General features: G+C 35.3%; 1 protein-coding gene across 1 annotated transcript in view; it reads right to left on the minus strand.

The window, feature by feature from the left end:
* The window catches only part of LOC117321742 (zinc transporter ZIP10-like), a 28,656-nt gene extending 14,812 nt beyond the window's left edge, over positions 1 to 13,844 (minus strand). The window contains exons 1-4 of the mRNA XM_033876259.1: positions 13,529 to 13,844; positions 1,684 to 2,511; positions 1,202 to 1,391; positions 737 to 906 (exon numbers count right to left, since the gene is read on the minus strand). Coding sequence (XP_033732150.1) covers positions 737 to 906; positions 1,202 to 1,391; positions 1,684 to 2,472 — 1,149 coding nt within the window. The 5' untranslated portion in view covers positions 2,473 to 2,511; positions 13,529 to 13,844. The remainder of the gene's footprint in view (positions 1 to 736; positions 907 to 1,201; positions 1,392 to 1,683; positions 2,512 to 13,528) is intronic.
* Positions 13,845 to 22,809: the final 8,965 nt, after the last annotated feature.

Raw genomic sequence — 22,809 nt, forward strand, 5'->3', positions numbered from 1 at the left:
TTAACTCCAGAGGGACTCTACTGCCAATTATCAGCACCCTAGTACAATTATAAAGTGATGTATTAATACCTTTTAACACTTGCACCAAAACGCAAATTTTTTTAAAAATCCTGTTTTTTTTCCCCAAAAAATCTTTTAGTTTAACTCCGACAGGGGATAGTTTAACCCCCACAGGGACCATATTATCATAAATTACTATGCTTTTCAACACTTGCACCAAAAATTTAACATTTGAAAAACCAACGCCGACGCCGGAGTGACGACATAACCTCTCACTCTTCTTCGAAGAGACGAGCTAAAAATTAATGTTTTTCTAGAAAAAAAAAAGAGTGTTTGAACTAATCGGAGGTTTACCGTATTTCAATTTTGATCGACATTTGGCCATGAAAAGTTAAGGCAATATTTCCTTAAAATTGGATTTGGGGTTCCTAAGAAAAGTCGAAAAAATGTAAATAATTGTTTTAGGAACAGATAAAAGGCGATTAGAATAGGTTTCTTGCCTAATAAGGGCCCAGGTCTTCCAGGGATCACAAGGCCATGGGGGGAATTGTTAAGACTAGGGGAAGACAACTCTACAGGAAATTCATTACCACTGAATGGTAAAGGAACTGGGCTAAATTGACCCTTGTCTTTGCTGTTCATACGAGTATACATTTTATAGATTAACTTCTACATTGGCTCTTAACAGGCCGAGAGGTCAAGAGTTGGGGATAAAGGAATTCTATCTAATACTTACATGTGGCAAGAGATGCAACATAGCGTCCCCTGATAAGGCCCCAATAGCCAGAGCCACTAGGAACAGGAGCAGATGGTTGTAAAACACTTTCTGCATGATAGGGACAACAGCCACACCCAGAAGTCCAACCATACTGATGATGATTATAGCAATGGTTGAATATCCCCATACTGAAAGTAAACAACAAATCAGATTATTTACAACATATCGATATTATATAAAATGAGTAGGCGCTGTTGATCATGTATCTGACGACCAGTCAGCTATAAAAGCTATAAAATTTGATTGAATTAGTGATGTAATATGATTAATCAATTAACGATCATTTTATTCATTAGTTCAGCTTTGTTTTATATCATTTTGTGGATTATACTAGAGTGTTAGGGCTCAATACTGTCTTTGAGACTTTGTCTCAGGTGACCTAAAAATTGAACCTCTTCAAAAGTATAAACCAAATCTGTGTACCTTCTGCTGGTATTTCTCTGAAGCTGATGGCAGAAGCCTGCTCAACTGGATTGTCATCATGATGAGCTTTATTTTCCCTACATTGGGCCCAAGAAAGTGTAGACAATATTCCTGGACACATCTGTATCAACTTTTCCGCATTCACCGTTTCATCCTTGTGGATGTGGAATTGGCTGAACAGGCTGCCACACTGATAAAGGAAATTACAAATTAAACACGTTCATACAAAGAGCAGTCAAAAAACTACTCACATTTACTAGTAAATAAGAGGCATTACTTCATAGAATAAATTTTCCCAGCTGGAACTATAAATACACAATTTGTGTATTTATACTCATATTACCTCATTTATCTGGTCATCTTTATTGAAATCTATCATTAATTATTCCAAATGATTGTAATTAAGTGGTCTTATGATGTCATCTTTATGATTCAAAGCATTGTCTTAGAAATAACTAATTCTGAAATATTTGACTAATTACCTTTCCATCATCTGTCTTAGACTCAACAGTAACCCCTAAATGATTGTGTACAACCTCAGATCTCTTTGTTCTTTGGCCCATTACAAGATCATTTGAACGACGTTTGCGGACATCATCATGGTCAGAGTCATCTGAATGTTTATGAATATCTTCATTTGTATTGTTAGAATGTGCATGGTGATGATCATGATCGTCATCATGATTTTCTTCGCTATGATCACCATGGTTCGTATGATCATGGTCATGATCATGATCTGCATGGTCTGTGTCAGGATGATGTTTTTCTTCGCTATGATCACCATGGTTCGTGTGATCATGGTCATGATGATGATCTGCATGGTCTGTGTCAGGATGATGTTTTTTGTGATCCGAATCATGGATATGCTCTGAATGATCTGCATCATGACTATGGCCAGCATGACTATCATTCGGATGATGAGAGTGTCCGCTGTGGACGTGTTTAGGTAGAACATTTATGCTTAACCCCAGACTCTCCAACATGTAAATAATTTCGTCGTAACTTAATACATTGTTACTACCAAATCTTTCCAATAAATCTCTTATATAAAAGTTGCGTGCTTTTAAAATTTCTTCCGGTGTTTCCTCATGATCATCATGCTCCATAGGCAAGGTATTGGTCGGCATCAAATATTGATTGGTATCTGAAGAATCTGTAGGTTGTGAGGCGAAGTCCTGTCCATCAGTAGCATGTCCCATGGTGATTAGACAGGAGAGGGTGTGCAGTGTTAAACAGATAACACAAAGGCTGGATCTTATTGTGAAACACATACTGATGGTCAAAATACCTTTTCCAGTCAGTCTGTTTATCTGAAAAGACAATTTAATTAAGTATGTAATATTACCACCAAAGTTAAGATATATCCTATTTGATTAAAGTATATGTGTACAACTACTTACTTAATTAAACACTTCAATAGGATAGTCTCCATACCCAGCCCTCCTACAATATCAATCACCTTGTACATAGAGTGAAAACAAAACATTTGGATTAGGAATGTGGTTTATGATACAGACTGTGAATACAGTAAGATACAAAAAAACAATTTGTTTTTGGCTGGATGCATCACCCGGTTAACAGCCAGTGTAATCTCTAGGGGGTAATCTCTATAGGGGGTAATCTCTAGGTGGTGGGGGGTAATCTCTATAGGGGGTAATCCCTAGGTGGTGGGGGGTAATCTCTATAGGGGGTAATCCCTAGGTGGTGGGGGGTATTCCCTAGGTGGTGGGGGGTATTCCCTAGGTGGTAATCTCTATAGGGGGTAATCCCTAGGTGGTGGGGGGTAATGCCTAGGTGGTGGGGGGTAATCCCTAGGTGGTTGGGGGTAATCCCTAGGTGGAAAGTCGTTTGTAGTAGCCAGTGGCTCCTCCCTGTGAACACATAAAGGAGACTGCCACAAAACATGCTGGCCAGAAGACGACTTTGGATGTTTGACCACACTGAAGGACATTTTGGACAGAATGGTCTTAAAGCCTTCAAATTTACCCATCCAGAATCTGTCAGAAAGGTGAAGGTATGATATAGAGAATCAGTCAATGGAGTAAATTGTCATACCGGAGGACACTTCTGTGCAGGACTCGGACTGTGAGTGACACAGGACTCCGACTGTTAGTGACACAGGACTCACACTGTTAGTGACACAGGACTCACACTGTGAGTGACACAGGACTCACACTGTGAGTGACACAGGACTCACACTGTGAGTGACACAGGACTCACACTGTTAGTGACACAGGACTCAGACTGTCAGTGACACAGGACTCAGACTGTCAGTGACACAGGACTCAGACTGTGAGTGACACAGCACTCAGACTGTGAGTGACACAGGACTCAGACAGTCAGTGACACAGGACTAAGACTGTCAGTGACACAGGACTCGGACTGTTAGTGACACAGGACTCGGACTGTCAGTGACACAGGACTTGGACTGTCAGTGACACAGGACTTGGACTGTGAGTGACACAGAGCTCAGACTGTGAGTGACACAGGACTCAGACAGTCAGTGACACAGGACTCCGACTGTCAGTGACACAGGACTCCGACTGTCAGTGACACAGGACTCAGACTGTCAGTGACACAGGACTCACACTGTCAGTGACACAGGACTCTGACTGTCAGTGACACAGGACTCAAGACTGTGAGTGACACAGGACTCACACTGTTAGTGACACAGGACTCCGACTGTCAGTGACACAGGACTCACACTGTCAGTGACACAGGACTCAGACGGTCAGTGACACAGGACTCAGACGGTCAGTGACACAGGACTCCGACTGTCAGTGACACAGGACTCGGACTGTCAGTGACACAGGACTCGGACTGTCAGTGACACAGGACTCCGACTGTCAGTGACACAGGACTCCGACTGTCAGTGACACAGGACTCCGACTGTCAGTGACACAAGACTCCGACTGTTAGTGACACAGGACTAAGACTGTGAGTGACACAGGACTCCGACTGTCAGTGACACAGGACTCAGACGGTCAGTGACACAGGACTCAGACGGTCAGTGACACAGGACTCCGACTGTCAGTGACACAGGACTCAGACGGTCAGTGACACAGGACTCCGACTGTCAGTGACACAGGACTCACACTGTTAGTGACACAGGACTCAGACTGTCAGTGACACAGGACTCTGACTGTCAGTGACACAGGACTCAAGACTGTCAGTGACACAGGACTCAGACTATTAGTGACACAGGATTCGGACTGTCAGTGACACAGGACTCGGACTGTTAGTGACACAGGACTCACACTGTTAGTAACACAGGACTAAGACTGTCAGTGACACAGGACTCAGACGGTCAGTAACACAGGACTAAGACTGTCAGTGACACAGGACTCGGACTGTTAGTGACACAGGACTCACACTGTTAGTAACACAGGACTAAGACTGTCAGTGACACAGGACTCGGACTGTCAGTGACACAGGACTCAAGACTGTGAGTGACACAGGACTCAGACTGTCAGTGACACAGGACTCAGACTGTCAGTGACACAGGACTCAGACTGTGAGTGACACAGCACTCAGACTGTCAGTGACACAGGACTCGGACTGTCAGTGACACAGGACTCACATTGTCAGTGACACAGGACTCACACTGCCAGGACTGAATATTATAGACAGACATAATATAATGACAGACAAACATTATAGACAGACATAATATAATGACAGACAAACATTATAGACAGACATAATATAATGACAGACAAACATTATAGACAGACATAATATACTGACAGACAAACATTATAGACAGACATAATATAATGACAGATAAACATTATAGACAGACATAATATAATGACAGATAAACATTATAGACAGACATAATATAATGACAGATAAACATTATAGACAGACATAATATAATGACAGACAAACATTATAGACAGACATAATATAATGACAGATAAACATTATAGACAGACATAATATAATGACAGATAAACATTATAGACAGACATATGACAGATAAACATTATAGACAGACATAATATAATGACAGACAAACATTATAGACAGACATATGACAGATAAACATTATAGACAGACATAATATAATGACAGATAAACATTATAGACAGACATAATATAATGACAGATAAACATTATAGACAGACATAATATAATGACAGATAAACATTATAGACAGACATAATATAATGACAGACAAACATTGTAGACAGACATAATATAATGACAGATAAACATTGTAGACAGACATAATATAATGACAGACAAACATTATAGACAGACATAATATAATGACAGATAAACATTATAGACAGACATAATATAATGACAGACAAACATTATAGACAGACATAATATAATGACAGACAAACATTATAGACAGACATAATATAATGACAGACAAACATTATAGACAGACATAATATACTGACAGACAAACATTATAGACAGACATAATATAATGACAGACAAACATTATAGACAGACATAATATAATGACAGACAAACATTATAGACAGACATAATATAATGACAGATAAACATTATAGACAGACATAATATAATGACAGATAAACATTATAGACAGACATAATATAATGACAGATAAACATTATTGACAGACATAATATAATGACAGACAAACATTATAGACAGACATATGACAGATAAACATTATAGACAGACATAATATAATGACAGATAAACATTATAGACAGACATAATATAATGACAGACAAACATTATAGACAGACATATGACAGATAAACATTATAGACAGACATAATAAAATGACAGACAAACATTATAGACAGACATAATATAATGACAGATAAACATTATAGACAGACATATGACAGAAAATGTCGTCACTCTTACCACGCCACCATAACCCTGATAGGTGTGCTTTTCAAATAGCCCTTTGTCAGTGGTCCATTGTCTGTTTGGTGCCCATAAACAATCTTTGTATATATATATATTGCTATTTCTTGAAAAGTGCTTAAAGGATATTTCTAAGACTTCTCAAAAGTGCTGGAAAAGTTGAAATTTGTTATTTATATTTCTCAGAAATTTCTGTAATCTTTTCCAGATTTCATGTACATATTTCCATTGTTATCAAATGGCTGATAGAGAGGAGAGGAGGGGAAAGAAGGAAAAAAAGTAGAGAAAAGATCAGCATATATATATATACATAGAAAATCGAAAAAGATATAATAGGTAATAAAATGCAGGTCGATTAAAACAACCAAGTTTTATAGGTTAAATAATAACCAAGGTGTGTGATTCCTTTATTGAAATACAGTACATTTAACAAATTCTTTATATATCACCAACTTTGAATCCGTATAAATATTTTTGTTTTATTTTCTGAATACAGAATGCATCACACATTAAATAGTAATAATTAATTACACACACATCATTATTAACAGTGTCCATTATCTTAAAATATCTAATATTACATAAATATTTGGATAACATTTCTAATCTGAGAGCTATTTTTAAAAAAAATGTATGTTGTTTCTGAGATTTTTGAGGTAAAACATATACATGTATATGTCAATTTTGACATTGACAAATTATTGCTAATTAAATTTCGTGAACATTTTATAGTAGATTTCACCTGGCCATGAGCAGCTGCCACTAAATAAAAATGTGTCTTTTTATTTGATATTTTTATATACATTGTAGGTGCAGACATTTAAAATCTGATGTTACATTTTAAAATGGAATACAAATTGTGGAACGTTACGTACATGGACAGTTACAATGTATGATAAGAAACTGTTCCAGCTGATCAAATCAGGAAGCAAAAGATTAATTAACTTTACCAGTGACGTTCATAGATCCCTCTTTGTAGGTCCCTTACTTTACCCAAAGACCTCGATCCGCCTAAATTGTATAATACAGATCTCTAATTTACCTTTGTCCGCATGCACATCACATGACATCCTTTCGTGTACATATATATAGACTCTCAACAACTTATAATGTTTCTTTCCAAATTTTATAAAGATGAAATAAGACAAAGACGTAAATTTCTTCCAGCACCTCCCGCGGTAAAATAAACAAAAAAGTTTCCGCTATGAGTGATCAGGGAGGAATAATTGTGTCCAGAGAGATATTTTTCATGCTCAGAAATTTGTTAACGAAGATACTTTGAAATGTTTTATTCTGTAACATACATATGACACGATTATCTAACACCGAAAAATCTCATTTTGGTCGGACGAGTGCATATAGAGGAAATGCACCGCTGACGTTACACAGCAGTATGCACATATTAAGCGTCCAGTGCGGTTTTTTTCACGCCCAGGAATTCGTTAATGAATATTTTTATTATAATTTTTTCTGTAATATACACATTATTCCCTGATCAAACACAATGGACATATTACTTAATTTTAGTAGGCCTCTTATTACATCTTACAAAGTTACGATAAATAACGTGAGAGTCCAGGAGGTTTTTTCCACGTCCAGGCATTCGTTGATTCAGATTTTGCTATATTTTTTCCTTAACATGCAGATGATATCATAATTAAATGCTATGCAAAAAAATCAATTTCATCAGACGGCAGCATATTACCGAATCTGTTTATTAAAAATCAACGCCTTACAATGGACGGGAAGCAACTCGTATTGAATTATTTATGTATCTCACCTTATTGGGCCGATACCAGGGTGATTAGAACAATCTTCTTGGGATCTTGGACAAAATAATATAGGGAACGTCACCAACATGTCATTATACTTATTCCTTATACCAAAAAATAAATAAAAACTATCCTATCGCATTTTATTTTTCTGACAGTAAACGATCAGCACAACTCAAAACAGCTCGTTTCATATCGAGAAACGCTCGAAAATACGTACCCCAAACATATGCATCTAAGAATAAAAATGTCTCTGATAAAAGCCGGTCAATCGTACATATTACAAGATGGAGAATACATTACATTTTGATAAACTGATTTTATGAAATATATGTTTCAGATAGCAAAAGATTATATATACATACTGATTTCGTCAGCAGTCACCCTCTTTCATCGAATGTGGGCATAGACGCGGGTTAGTTTGTCCGCTAGATAGGCGCCAAATAGTTATCTAAACTAATCCAATAGCTAGTCCTTGCACACGGATAGAGGATCTGATCTTCCATGTCCGGGATTCTAGCTTGTCTGAATGATTTTCATACTTTGGTTCATTCAATACTAATGCATTTATTTATCACTTCAAAATTATATGTATGCATTTCAAGGTCATGATGATATATATTGTTTCATTAGTATTTCATATCAGGTTTCAAACTTTGAAATTAATTCAGTTATTAACGTATTAGATACGTGTACTTATTAATATAAGTATTAGAAGGAATCACAGAAAATTGTCTCTATTCTTCCCTATATCATAAATGGTATAGCTCTTAAATGTCTTTGGGACATCATACAAGTAAGTGTACTTAGTGTAGGGGATTCCGTTACATAAAAATAAATGCTTCATAGTATGTGGGCCCCGTGCTGGTACTGTAATCGTGACATTTTCAGGGCAAATTTAATTAATTTTCCCGAATAAATTTGTGGTAATCCATGTAAAGACTCCTATCATTTTCTGTCTGTACTGTATCTTCCCGAGAAGAATAAACATTGTATTTACTCCTTTATTTGGTGAACCAATGACAATGACAATATTGACAATATTTTATTCTCATAAACATATAAAGTGTAGAGAATTATATACATACAAAATTTGTACAGGACATATGATATAATACATCGATACATTTGTTAAGCAAGAGATTATCTTAAATATTGTTGAGTCGTATATTTATTTCTTTAATTAATTTCACAAGTGATTTCAATTCATCGTCTACTACAAAATTAAAAAGTGTATTAAATTTGAATGTACTTAGTCTTTCATAATAGTATCTAGATATATATTTTTTTTTCTGTTTAATGCTATTTGATGATCGCTACAATTAAATAGATAATGGAATTCGTCTCCTCTATTTCATTCAGGTTACACAGACTACAGATTCTATTTTCTCTTGGGATGTTATTCCATCTTCCGTATTCGATTGGTAATTTAATGTTACAAGTTCGAAATTTACAATAGGAATTAGCTAGCTTAGGAGGGAGGTCAAGTAGATATTTTTCTAAACTTAAATCATGTTTATAAATTCTGTAATTGGCCCCTTTCGGAGAATTGCAAACATCATTTTTCCAATTACATATGAACAAATTTCTTAGGGTATGAAAAACAGTATTTTTTAAGCAGCGTATACTAGTAAATTCATGGTTTTCAAAAACATCTAATAAATTACATTCTTCAAAAATGTTTTTAATATAGTTAGACCATTGAGCATTATAATGTCTTAAAATTTGGAAAAATGTGTAGCTCAATTTATTATGAGTTGAGACCATCATTTTGGCCCAAAATCCAATCAAACCAACTTTTATATTTATACTTAATGGGAACCTTCCCAATTCTCCATATATCATAAAGTTTAGTGTAGATGTTTTTAATTTAAGGATATGTTTACAGAATTTCAAATGTAGACGTTCTAAGAGTTTGGTGTCACAAAACCCCCAAACCTCACAGCCATATAGTATAATCGGTTTGATTGCTTTATCAAAAATATCCATTTTACAATCGATGGACAGATTATGATTTCTGCATTTTGAAATAGCGCCATACATGGCCCTAAGGCCTTTTTCATATAATTGTTTGATATTCGAATGTGTAAAACCATTTCTAGTGAAACAAACCCCCGAGATATTTTAAATTTTTCACAATTTCTAAATTATTGCCATTATAGGTGAACTGTATATTTCGTGACACCGTTCCTCTCCCAAAAATCATTATCTTAGTCTTGTCAATGTTAACTTTAAGATGCCACAATTCTGAGTAGGTGTGAAATACGTTAAGTTGTGTTTGTAAATCTTCAACTGACTCTGCAAGTAAAATGGTATCATCGGCATACAACATTACATACAACTTGAGATATAAACTTGTAGCTCTGTCTCTAGTTTTCCCGCCAAATTAGATAAACCTCTACAGTCATGTGATATTAAGAAATGTTCTAGATCATTTAAAAAGATTGAAAACAAAAATGGGGACAAATTTTCCCCTTGTCTTACACCGGAATTACAATTAAAAATATTAGAGACAGACAAAAGCATACAACATTATATCTTTATTATTGTCCGTAGAAGATTTCTTGAGATTTTTTAGTGTTACTTACATTGAACAGATTTAGGCTTTATTACCAGAGACGCTATTTTCCCGTACAAGTGGTGGCTCCCTTTATTCGTGACCACTCAAGCATATCCCTTATCGAGAGCGCCCTGTCCCCTATCAAACACAGGTAAATCGGGCTTTGCGCATGTGTGTATCGATGTACTGGAACTTATTCGACATGTTCTGGTTAATCCACCATTACGTCAGACCAAAACATCGTCATTTTAAATGCACACAAAAAGCACATCGTTTTATTTTGGCCACTACAAAAGTTACCACATTAACCAAAAACTATCATACTTAAAGGATAAGGTCTTATTAATCATGCATATTGTTGTCATTTATCCGTATTTTCGAAAATCCATTGGGTCCTATCAACATGTCCAAGTTTTGTAATTAAGCCGCCATTACGTCAGACCAAAACATCGTCAATTTTAAACGCACACAAAAAGCACATCGCTTTATTTAGGCCACAAAAGTTACCAAATTAACCAAAAACTATCATACTTATGGGATATAGTCTTATTGATCATGCACATTGTTGTCATTTATCCGTATTTTCGAAAATCCTTTGGGTCCTATGTCCAAGTTTTGTAATTAAGCAGCCATTACGTCAGACCAAAACATCGTCAATTTTAAACGCACACAAAAAGCACATCGTTTTATCTCGGCCACTACAAAAGTTACCACATTAACCAAAAACTATCATACTTATGGAATATGGTCTTGTTTATCAAGCACATTGTTGTCATTTATCCGTATTCTCGAAAACCCCATAGGGACTTTTCGAAAATTGGAGATTCCCGCCGATCTTTCCTGCGGTGAGGTTGACTTTCATACTCAAAATACAAACACTTGGACAGCAAATTGTGATATATTTCATATTGATGACACTTCTGCACTTTGATATTAATAAAATTAAAGCACATAATTGGATCTTGGTGATGATTTCAAATAGGAATTATCGATAATTATGTGTGTGGTTTTCACGATTTCTCTAATATGGCGTCAAGTGAAGACTGAACCGAGCGACCGCAAAGGATTGTGGTAAGGTCAGGGGCCACTATGTTAACACAAGGGCAAATAGAGAGTTCTGTTATTACGTAAGAATCAGGTTTACTTGCATTTTATGTCAGGTTTCAAACTCTGTCATATTGCAATATCTTTTGACAGATTACATAATTATTTGATATGCAAATTAAAAAAAGTAATATATATATATTACATGTCTTAGTCGTTAATTTCACCAGAGTACTAACACTATATATAGCTAGCTATAGGTCTCTAATTCCACGTGATCTAGCGAGTGTCCAGTGAGATCAGCCTAACAAAGGGCTCCCCTGGACTGTCATTACGTGCAAACGTTATCTACTGTATAGCTTGAGGGTCCATCGGGATTAGCCTAATACAGGGCTCCCCTGGATTGTCATTAGGTGCGGTAGACCGTCTCGGTACCTAACGAGCGTACAGGGAACTTGACATGTCTCCTCTGGGCAATTAAAATAGAACTATTTATCTGATGTTATGTAAATTTTGATTTCATTTCATGTACATAATGAAATAATAACGTTTTATTTGTATTTTATTTCAGGTTGATATGTTAGGTATTTAAAAAAAAAAACAAAAAAAAACAATATTAATCTCGCCCTATCTATCGAGTATCTTGTCCAGTTTGACCGACACGTGGACTCCCCGGGACACTCAGGAAAAAAAAAAGAAAAAACACAATGAAAATCCCAAATTATATAATTTCAATACGAGTTACTTCCCTTCCATTGTTCAGCACGTTACAGGAAAAAATATAGCAAAATCTTAATTAACGAATTCATGGGCGTGGAAAAACCTCCCTAGACGACCGCAGCCGGACTGCAATGCAACTTCCTAAGATGTACATAATACTTAAATTCAGCAATATTTTGCAACGTGCTAGATAGTGGTATCATATATATTACTGTGAAATGTTTACCAGCCTCAACAGTCTCTGTGGAGAGGGCATTGATGGCCCAGAGCACTTGTCGAGATGACTCGAGTTCACGTCTTGTCCTCTTGTTCAAAAACAAGAAGGAAAGACAAATACCATTATGATGAAAAAAGGAAAAAGAAATCAAACAAATTAAAGTGATCAAAATATATCCAATGTGTTTGTTAATAGCTTTTATATATCCGTTTCAAATTTCCCCAAAAGATAGTTTCCGCGTTAAAAATTCTCAATTTGCAGGAAATACTTTCCCACCAAAATAGCCTAAAAAATCACCGATATATGTTATAACAAAAATAATCAAACAATCTTCATCAACGGATTCCTGGGTGTGGAAAAAACGCCCTGGATTCCCAAATGCATACAGCATTGCAACTTTATCGGTGACTTTTCGTAATATTTTGCTTGGCATTAGATATATGTTACAGAAAAGGATATCAAACATTTTAATTGACCATTTACTGGGCGTGCAAAACGTCCCTAGACACTAATTCTACCGACTCCAGAAGAGTAAAACCCATACACATTAAAACGCATATCTGCTACCAAAGACACATAAATTCTCATTCTTTCCGCACACAATAAACACAATCGAACCCCCCTCTCGGTAGCAGCAGCACAATGCACCACCGAAGACTTCAAGGCACACATACCACATACAGTCCTTGAAGCCCTCGGAAGCAAATACGACGTAAAACACATTTTATTCTTTTTAACCATACCACTTAAACATCCCTCAAAACCCAATAATCGTTAGCTAGTAAGATTCCTCCTTGGTCGCTCAGGTACATCGCTAGGAAGAAATAATCAGCAAAGTACGAACATAAAGATAAAGATATTCTAATTCTTAATGGGTGGTAATTACGCATTATTATTATTGCAAGTGATATTACGTACCCCTCAAAATATTGTTAGCCTACCTGAGCACCTGCATGCTTCGATTTCGCGCCAGATGCATGTCCATGCCTTGTCAAAAGTGTGACAACTAACACACAAAGGTCTAAGCTCATGTTTATACCTATTTCTACAATATTTTTAATAGTTTACCCCCCATGAATCAGCAAATATGATGTTTGCAACGCTAACATCAGTTAATGCAAAACTGCCTTCCCATTTAGTCCAATATTTACCTTTTGTGGCAATTTTGAAGTGTCGTGTGCACAGCCTGAAATGGGATTCAAATATGGCTGCCGGTTGCACGATTCACGTACCTAATAGTCGTTTGGAACTTTCTAGAATTTTCGTTAACGGATATGACTCATATAAATGCTATCCGAATGTATTAGTCTCGTTCAAGCAGACTTTTGTTGACTGCGCATGCTACGCCACACCGAGAATGCGCAGTGATCAAGCGTCTTGTTGAAAAAAGCCTAACATACAGAACCGAATGGTGTTGAAATTAAAAAAAAAAAAAAAAGAGAGCGAGAGAACAAAGAACCTGATTTTAGCTATTACTGGTAAGGATGCAAATCGTTTGATGCTAACCACACACATATTGATAATCAAGAAATAGAACAGAAAATGAAAAGTCGAAAACAGGAAAGAAGGGAGCTACTGCAGTCATTCATAATGACTTTTCCATATCTGTATATCCGGGACGTAACGTACTGTTGGTCTGTATATGTGAATATTTTTTATGAGGTGAGGACTAGGCTGTTGAATTACAAAATAAATACCGCGATGAAACAATTTAAAGGAATGTTTCTATAAAATATCTTCGATTATTTGGTGTGTGGACAAACAATTTCCACAGATAGCCTACAATATTCATTCAGTAGAAGTATTTCTTCAGAGACAAACAAGGCCATAAACTGTTAGATCTATAGCTTTTACTGTAGCGGACTAGCATGGTTGGGATTCCCTTGAATACAATGTTAAAAATTAGAACATGCGTACAAGTAAAGTTATTGCGATCAATAGAATTAAACTTGCGATTGTACTTTTATATTAAACACATAATTTTAACAAATTAATTGTGTAAAAATAATTACTCGGTGTTAATTAACTTTTATTATGGTTTGTCAGTTTGACTTCTATATAAACATGTTTATGTAAGCACTTATGCTTTACCAATGGGAGTGTATGGTTATGTTACAGACACTGGAAATATTAACAACTTTAATATATAGAGTAGATGTCACTAAAGCATACAAAATGTAGTAATTCTGTCATTAGATCATGAAATAATAAAATTATAACAGTCAAAATAAATCTTAAATTCTGTTTTATATTTTGTCGAACATTTCAAATTTAAACTGTACATGCTTAATGATATTACAGAATTAGATAATATGGATATTTCACAAATCATAGTTTGTACCTACCACTACATATGCTATTTTATGTTCCATTTCAAAATACAATATCCTACCAATTTTACATTTACACCTACACATATGAAGTACCCAAACTTTTCAAACCCAGAGCCACCAGACATGTAAATATTTTTAACTCATCAAAACCTAAATTATATGCTATGTTATTTTTTTAAACAATCTTAAGCATTGTGAAAATTTGCCAGTACCAACAATATTGTCAATTTAAATGTCGCTGAAGAATGTACAAATGCTTGTAAAAATAAAATGATCTAAAAAAACATGTAATAATGTCACTTTCCTCTCTTGAGGCTACTCTCTATGCAATGTATGTGCACATATATCCTTTGTTGCCCATTGTGGGACAAAGAATATTTGTTCATAAAGAAATTGAATTGAATTGACCTATGCACTCATCTTGCACATAAATAAATAATCCAGATGCCTATGAACAGATATACTCATTCTTCATACATAGATATACCATGTACTCATCCTGTATACATATACTCATCCTGTAAATAGATAAAATCTTCCTACACAGATATACGCCTCCTTCACACAGATATATATATACTCCTCGAGCTCCTTCACACAGATATACGCTTCCTTCACACAGATATACTCCTCCTACACAGATATACTCATCCTACACAGATATACTCATCCTACACACATATATACTCCTCCTACACAGATATACTCATCCTACACAGATATACTCCTCCTACACAGATATACGCCTCCTACACACATATATACTCCTCCTACACAGATATACTCATCCTACACACATATATACTCCTCCTACACAGATATACTCATCCTACACACATATATACTCCTCCTACACAGATATACGCCTCCTTCACATAGATATACTCCTACTCACAGATATACTCCTACTCACAGATATACTACTCCTCCTGCACAGATATACTCATCCTACACACAGATATACTCCTCCTACACACAGATATACTCCTCCTACACAGATATACTCCTCCTACACAGATATACTCCTCCCACACACAGATATACTCCCACACACAGATATACTCCTACACACAGATATACTCCTCCTACACAGATATACTCCTACACACAGATATACTCCTCCTACACAGATATACTCATCCTACACACAGATATACTCCTCCTACACAGATATACTCCTCCTACACAGATATACTCATCCTACACACAGATATACTCCTCCTACACAGATATACTCCTCCTACACAGATATACTCCTCCCACACACAGATATACTCCCACACACAGATATACTCCTACACACAGATATACTCCTACACACAGATATACTCCTACACACAGATATACTCCTCCTACACAGATATACTCATCCTACACAGATATACTCCTACACACATATATACTCCTCCTACACAGATATACTCCTCCCACACACAGATATACTCCTCACACACATGCATACTACTCCTCCTACACACAGATCAAGTACTCCTGTACATACAGTTTATATATACTCATATACTGACTGAGAGATATACTCCTCCTACACGAAGATATACTGGTACTCCTCCTTCCCATAGATATATACTTCTCCTTCACACATATATACTTATCATGTACATACATAGATAAACTAAATACTCTTACAAATAGATATACTCCTACACAGATATAGATAATGTACTCCTTTACATAGATATACTCCTACACATAGATATACATATACTCATAGATATACTCCTACACATAGATATACACGTACTCATAGATTGCCTCCTACATACAGATACGAGGGCTGATTGATAAGTTGTGAGCCTCATATTGAAGGGTTTGAATTTTGCTGGACATATTGTATTCAAAGATCCAAGCGTGATCTTGGTACCCACCATTGAATGTTCTTTATAAGGACTCAGATTTTAACGAAACTTTTTTTTTTTTTTATATTTATTTTATTTTTAAGACATTTTTAATACATAAATACATAAGAATCACACACACAAACACTCATCGATTCCATTATGTATGGTTTGCTATCAACATAGTCATAATATCATCTTCAATGTCATCATAACCTATATTTTTCATCATCATAGTCTCATCATCCTACTTCAACATTAAAATCATCATCATAATACTAATCATCATACTAATCATCATCATCAACATACTCATCCTCATCATAAACATCATAATCATCCTCAAAGTCATCATCATAATCATACTAATCATCCTACAAATCATTATCATCATAATCATCATACTCATAACCATCATAAAATCATCATCATCATCATCATAGTCATCTTCATCATAATCTCATCATCACAATCATATCCTACGAATCATTACCATCATTTTAACGAAACTTGGTATACATGATCAGTATAACATGTAGTTGTGCATCCCACATTTTGTTTCGGAGTAAAAATTCGAAAAATGGCTTTATCTCATCACCTGGCGAGTAAAATAGCTCACAATCATAGGTCATTTGAGGTCAAATGTCACTTTTTTTTTCGAAATTAGAGCTTGTCCGGGTCATAACTTCTGTTATTTCACCTACGTTTAACCAACTAGGTATACTTATGTATTTTTGTTTTTGTTTTTTGAAATATTTGTTGTCCGCAACCTGAAATATTCTTCCTGTTGTTCAGTGGCGAAAAACTAGTTTAATATATCTATTGAAGTTCTGTCGAAAATAAATGGGAAATAAATAGGTGCACTCCTAGGTCAGACAGGGGACTTTGTATTGCTGTTGCAATACTATCCATCCTTGTTTGACAAGGAAACATATATGATACATATGAAAGCGAAGATATAATAGAGTGCTGTGAATAAGAAAAGAGTAAAGTTATACTTTAACTGTCAGCCAATCAAATGGGTACAACTGGGGACAAAAGAAAGCCTATATATACATATAACATCCTATTAACAGCCGGGGTAATTTAAGGACACTCCAGGAGGTGGAGGAAAGTTCAGAAAGCCACCATGGCCTTTAAACTCTTTTTGTGAATTAGAAATCATAATACTAAACTTACACTGGTAGCAATTTTGTTTTCTCGGTCAGACTCAAATTCAAGAACACTGAGAGGTCAGCAGTTTAAAGGGCATTGTACAAAGAAGTACAATATACCCATCTACATCCATACAAATAGTATTTGCTGGGCTAAAAGATATCAAAATATAACCAGTATAAAACTATTTCGTTAGAAATCCTAAGAACAAGGGTTAATGTCAAAGATCAACTTTGTCATTGATATTTAGATCACAATGTCCTTTACCTTTGACCCAATGACCTCTATCTTTGGAAGTTGTTTAATTTGTACCAACTTTGCTTTATTATCAGTGATAACATACAAAATGCGACATTGGTCTCTGACCCAGTGACCTTGACCTTGAAATTGGGTCAATTGAGTCCTTATTATCATGTCATAGCAAAATGCGATCAGTTAAGATATACCAAGGTCAATAAAGGTCACACGTCTGTATATCAGATATACTTCTATTACATTTTGTTTTTGTATTTATCAGTTACAGGTCTGTACATCATATATACATCTAGTATTTATCAGTTACAGGTCTGTACATCATATATACTTCTAGTATTTATCAGTTACAGGTCTGTACATCATATATACTTCTAGTATTTATCAGTTACAGGTCTGTACATCAGATATACTACTAGTATTTATCAGTTACAGGTCTGTACATCATATATACTACTAGTATTTATCAGTTACAGGTCTGTACATCATATATACATCTATAGTATTTATCAGTTACAGGTCTGTACATCAGATATACTTCTAGTATTGATCAGTTACAGGTCTGTACATCAGATATACTTCTATAGTATTTATCAGTTACAGGTCTGTACATCATATATACTACTAGTATTTATCAGTTACAGGTCTGTACATCAGATATACTTCTAGTATTTATCAGTTACATGTCTGTACATCAGATATACATCTAGTATTTATCAGTTAAAGGTCTGTACATCAGATATACATCTATAGTATTTATCAGTTACAGGTCTGTACATCAGATATACATCTAGTATTTATCAGTTAAAGGTCTGTACATCAGATATACATCTATAGTATTTATCAGTTACAGGTCTGTACATCAGATATACTTCTAGTATTTATCAGTTACATGTCTGTACATCAGATATACATCTATAGTATTTATCAGTTACAGGTCTGTACATCAGATATACATCTAGTATTTATCAGTTACAAGTCTGTACATCAGATATACATCTAGTATTTATCAGTTACAAGTCTGTACATCAGATATACATCTATAGTATTTATCAGTTACATGTCTGTACATCATATATACATCTAGTATTTATCAGTTACAGGTCTGTACATCATATATACTACTAGTATTTATCAGTTACATGTCTGTACATCAGATATACATCTAGTATTTATCAGTTACAAGTCTGCACATCAGATATACTTCTAGTATTTATCAGTTACAGGTCTGTACATCAGATATACATCTAGTATTTATCAGTTACAGGTCTGTACATCAGATATACTTCTAGTATTTATCAGTTACAGGTCTGTACATCAGATATACTTCTAGTATTTATCAGTTACAGGTCTGTACATCAGATATACATCTATAGTATTTATCAGTTACAGGTCTGTACATCAGATATACATCTAGTATTTATCAGTTAAAGGTCTGTACATCAGATATACATCTATAGTATTTATCAGTTACAGGTCTGTACATCAGATATACTTCTAGTATTGATCAGTTACAGGTCTGTACATCAGATATACCCTAGTATTAATCAGTTACAGGTCTGTACATCTGGTATTCTTCTAGTATTTATCAGAGATCTATATACCAGATATATTTCTAGCATTTATCAGTTACAGGTCTGTACATCAAGTACAAGTCTAGTATTTAACAGTTACAGGTCTGTGTACATGCCTAGTATTGATATTAAAGGTATACATTATGTCTGTTGTATGCTGTTTCCAGCCTGTTTTGTATGATAAACTACTGTTATACATGTTTTACATGTGGCAACTAAACATTGGGCACAAATATTGAGTTTCTTATTTTCATGTTATGTTCTAGTTATTTAAGGTCCATTATCACTTTGACCTTAGAGCTTGTATTGAGTGTCAAAAAAGTGACAGCAATCCCATCAAAATGCCCAGATGACGTACTTGCTATGAACATAGTAAACTTTGCCAATTATCTTTTCCTTTCCAGAGTATTTTGAATGCATAACAGCAATTTTCATATTATATATATTGTATAATAATGTCTAAGGTTACCTTGACCTTTCACTGTATGGTATGCCCTTTAAAATTAGCTGAACAGTAATTAAAAAAAGATGCCTGTAACATTTATAATGGAATAACCATTGACCATAGGCGTCTGCTTCTGGTTTGTATTAATAGAAAATGTCCGTCCGTCCCTTAACTTTTCGTTGTTAGCGCTCTCTTGCCTTTATTTATTGACAGATTTTGTTGAAACTTGCTACAAATATTCTATAGCCCAATAGCTCAAATGAGTTTGTTTTATGGAATTCCACGATTGTTTTTTTTTCTAGAGTTATGCACCTTTAATTGCCAAATATGGACATTGTGCAGAAAATGCTAGAAGTTTTCTATTTTTTTCTTCTATTCCTCTTAAGATTTCGCACAGTACAACCAGAAGCAATTATGTTTAACATATATAACGGCTTTTGGGCTCGTGTGTCAACTTTTTGCGTAAAAGCATTGTATATTTTCCATTAGCATTTTTTCATTAGCATTTCTTGATAGCATTCTCTAATTTATTTATCAACGGATTATTATGAATCTTGTTCTGATGACCTTTGCGATATGTGTATTTGACTTTCTGGGCGAATTGTAAAATTTCCAAGGTCATTGAAGGAAACAGTTTGGGGCACAGCATGCATTATAGCTATATGCACTGTAATTCGCACATATAAATTTCACTTCCGAGATTCTGTAGTAGCCATTTGATTGGCTAACCAAAAGGTCGCCCTGACGTGCTCCTTATGGGATGTTGTTAGATGTTCATGTAACTACAGTGTATATATATTTTGCATTGTTATAAACTTGAAAAAAAAAATACAAAAAAAAAGATTTTCATGTAACGTAGTGAGAATGACATCTTAAGGTTATTTTTTTATAATTCTTTTATTTTTTGAAGATTTTTCACATATTAAACAATAGACATAAATGACAAAGGTACAAAACATACACACACATACTCTCACACTTACATGCTGTGATCATCATCAGCATGCATCATCATCATACATCACACATCTAAAGGCTAGATTTTGATTAGATTGGGGCAGTAATGAATAGTACGGTCTGTGTTTCCGCTGCGACACTGAAGGTTCAATCAAAAGTAGTTAACGGATGGGCGGAGCGATGTAACGCTAGACTTAAGTGCACTTCCCTGTATGTAATTGAAGTTATTTCGCAATGGTTCTAAGATAAATTAATTTTACATCATGTAAAACTTTCGTCAGAGATTCGTATCTACTCACCACTCAAATGAAGTTCTTGCTTACTAAACTTACGAATTTACAGTGGAAACAATATTTTCAATGGAAAAGTTCGACGTAAGATTGACTGTATACCATCGCTCTCTGTAAATATAGGCTGCATTGTGAAGCATAGAAAATGAGAAATAGCGCCTGTTCGCGAAATATATAACCTACCGTTTGAGGAGAATTTCTCCGTTTCGAAACTGGTCAGATTGTTACAGAAAACTACGGACTGTTTTTCGGCACAGATGTGGTATGGATATGCCTAGATTATAGTGTAACTTGTGTCCGTAACTATAAAAAGCCTAACAAACATGATCAGTATCGTACCTCATTTTCAGCTTTGGTAGCCGCCATTTTGAGTTTGTGATACTCGCTAACTTCAGATCACGCGATTCCACGTCGTGACTCGGGACATATGTGGATGGTTTTGACTGAGATAAGGATACCTGTCGTCTCATTTCTTTGACCTCGTGATGGTTCTCGATTTCAATGCCATATTCAGAGCTAAAAATGCCGATGACGTAAAAAAAAAGTTGATGTTAACACTAAATAGATCAATAATAATTATGAAAAAAATACACATAGCTATATAAACAAGTATAAACAAAAAAAGTTTCGTCGGAGTTAATCTTTCTCCAGTTTCTGTGCCCTTCTCTTCCAGATCTCACAATTGAGACCATATCCCGCTACCTTCGCGGTTGTAAATTTTAAAAGAATTCAATGCATCACACACCGAAATAAAGATACGTGTGTAAAAAATGAAAATGTCAGATTTTCCTAAACAATGAATAAATCGAGTAGATGCGTCCTTATCCTGAAATCCTTATTCCACTCCCGAATAAGAGCCTAGCTGTGCGAGTTGAGCCAAACCTTCCCTAGTGTAATAATGACACCCACGCTGTTCAACTCTCTATTTGCCCCTGGTGTGTACGTGGTGACCCCTGACCTTCCACAATCCATAGCGGTCGCTCGGTTCAGTTTTCACTTGACGAGATAATTTGAAAAACAGACACAGTGGGGTTTTTGAAAACACGAAATGTCATGAATAAATTTTTCTTGTTTAGTTTCGAATAATAGGGTAACAGTATTTTATGTTATAGTGTTTCTAGAAAATCTCGCTGCGATATGAAATGATGAACTTTTTCAAAATGTTTGGCGAGGGCCCAAAGGATATATGGTAATAGTGTGCAGGATCAACAAGACTATATATTCCATAAGTATGATAGTTTTTGGATGATGAAATAACTTTTGAAGTGTTTTGGTCTGACGTAATGGCAAGTTCCGGTACATCGATACACACATGCTCGCGTGTGTATACATGCTCGCGTGTGTGTGATAGAGCACAGTATAAGAAGAAAGAAAGATAGTATAATTCAATACTTGAATGTATACAGAACACACTAGTTCAGAACATTTGCATTATTGTACGTGATATGTGTCTGAAGTGAAAATGCTAAAGTAAAAAGCAAACTTAGAATATTTAGCACTAGACATTGGCTGATTAAAACTTAAATGAAACACACAATTATCAATGTAAAAGTAGAAATAATTTCTATGT

This window comes from Pecten maximus, chromosome 2 (assembly GCF_902652985.1).
Source record: "Pecten maximus chromosome 2, xPecMax1.1, whole genome shotgun sequence".
Taxonomy (NCBI): Eukaryota; Metazoa; Mollusca; class Bivalvia; order Pectinida; family Pectinidae; genus Pecten; species Pecten maximus.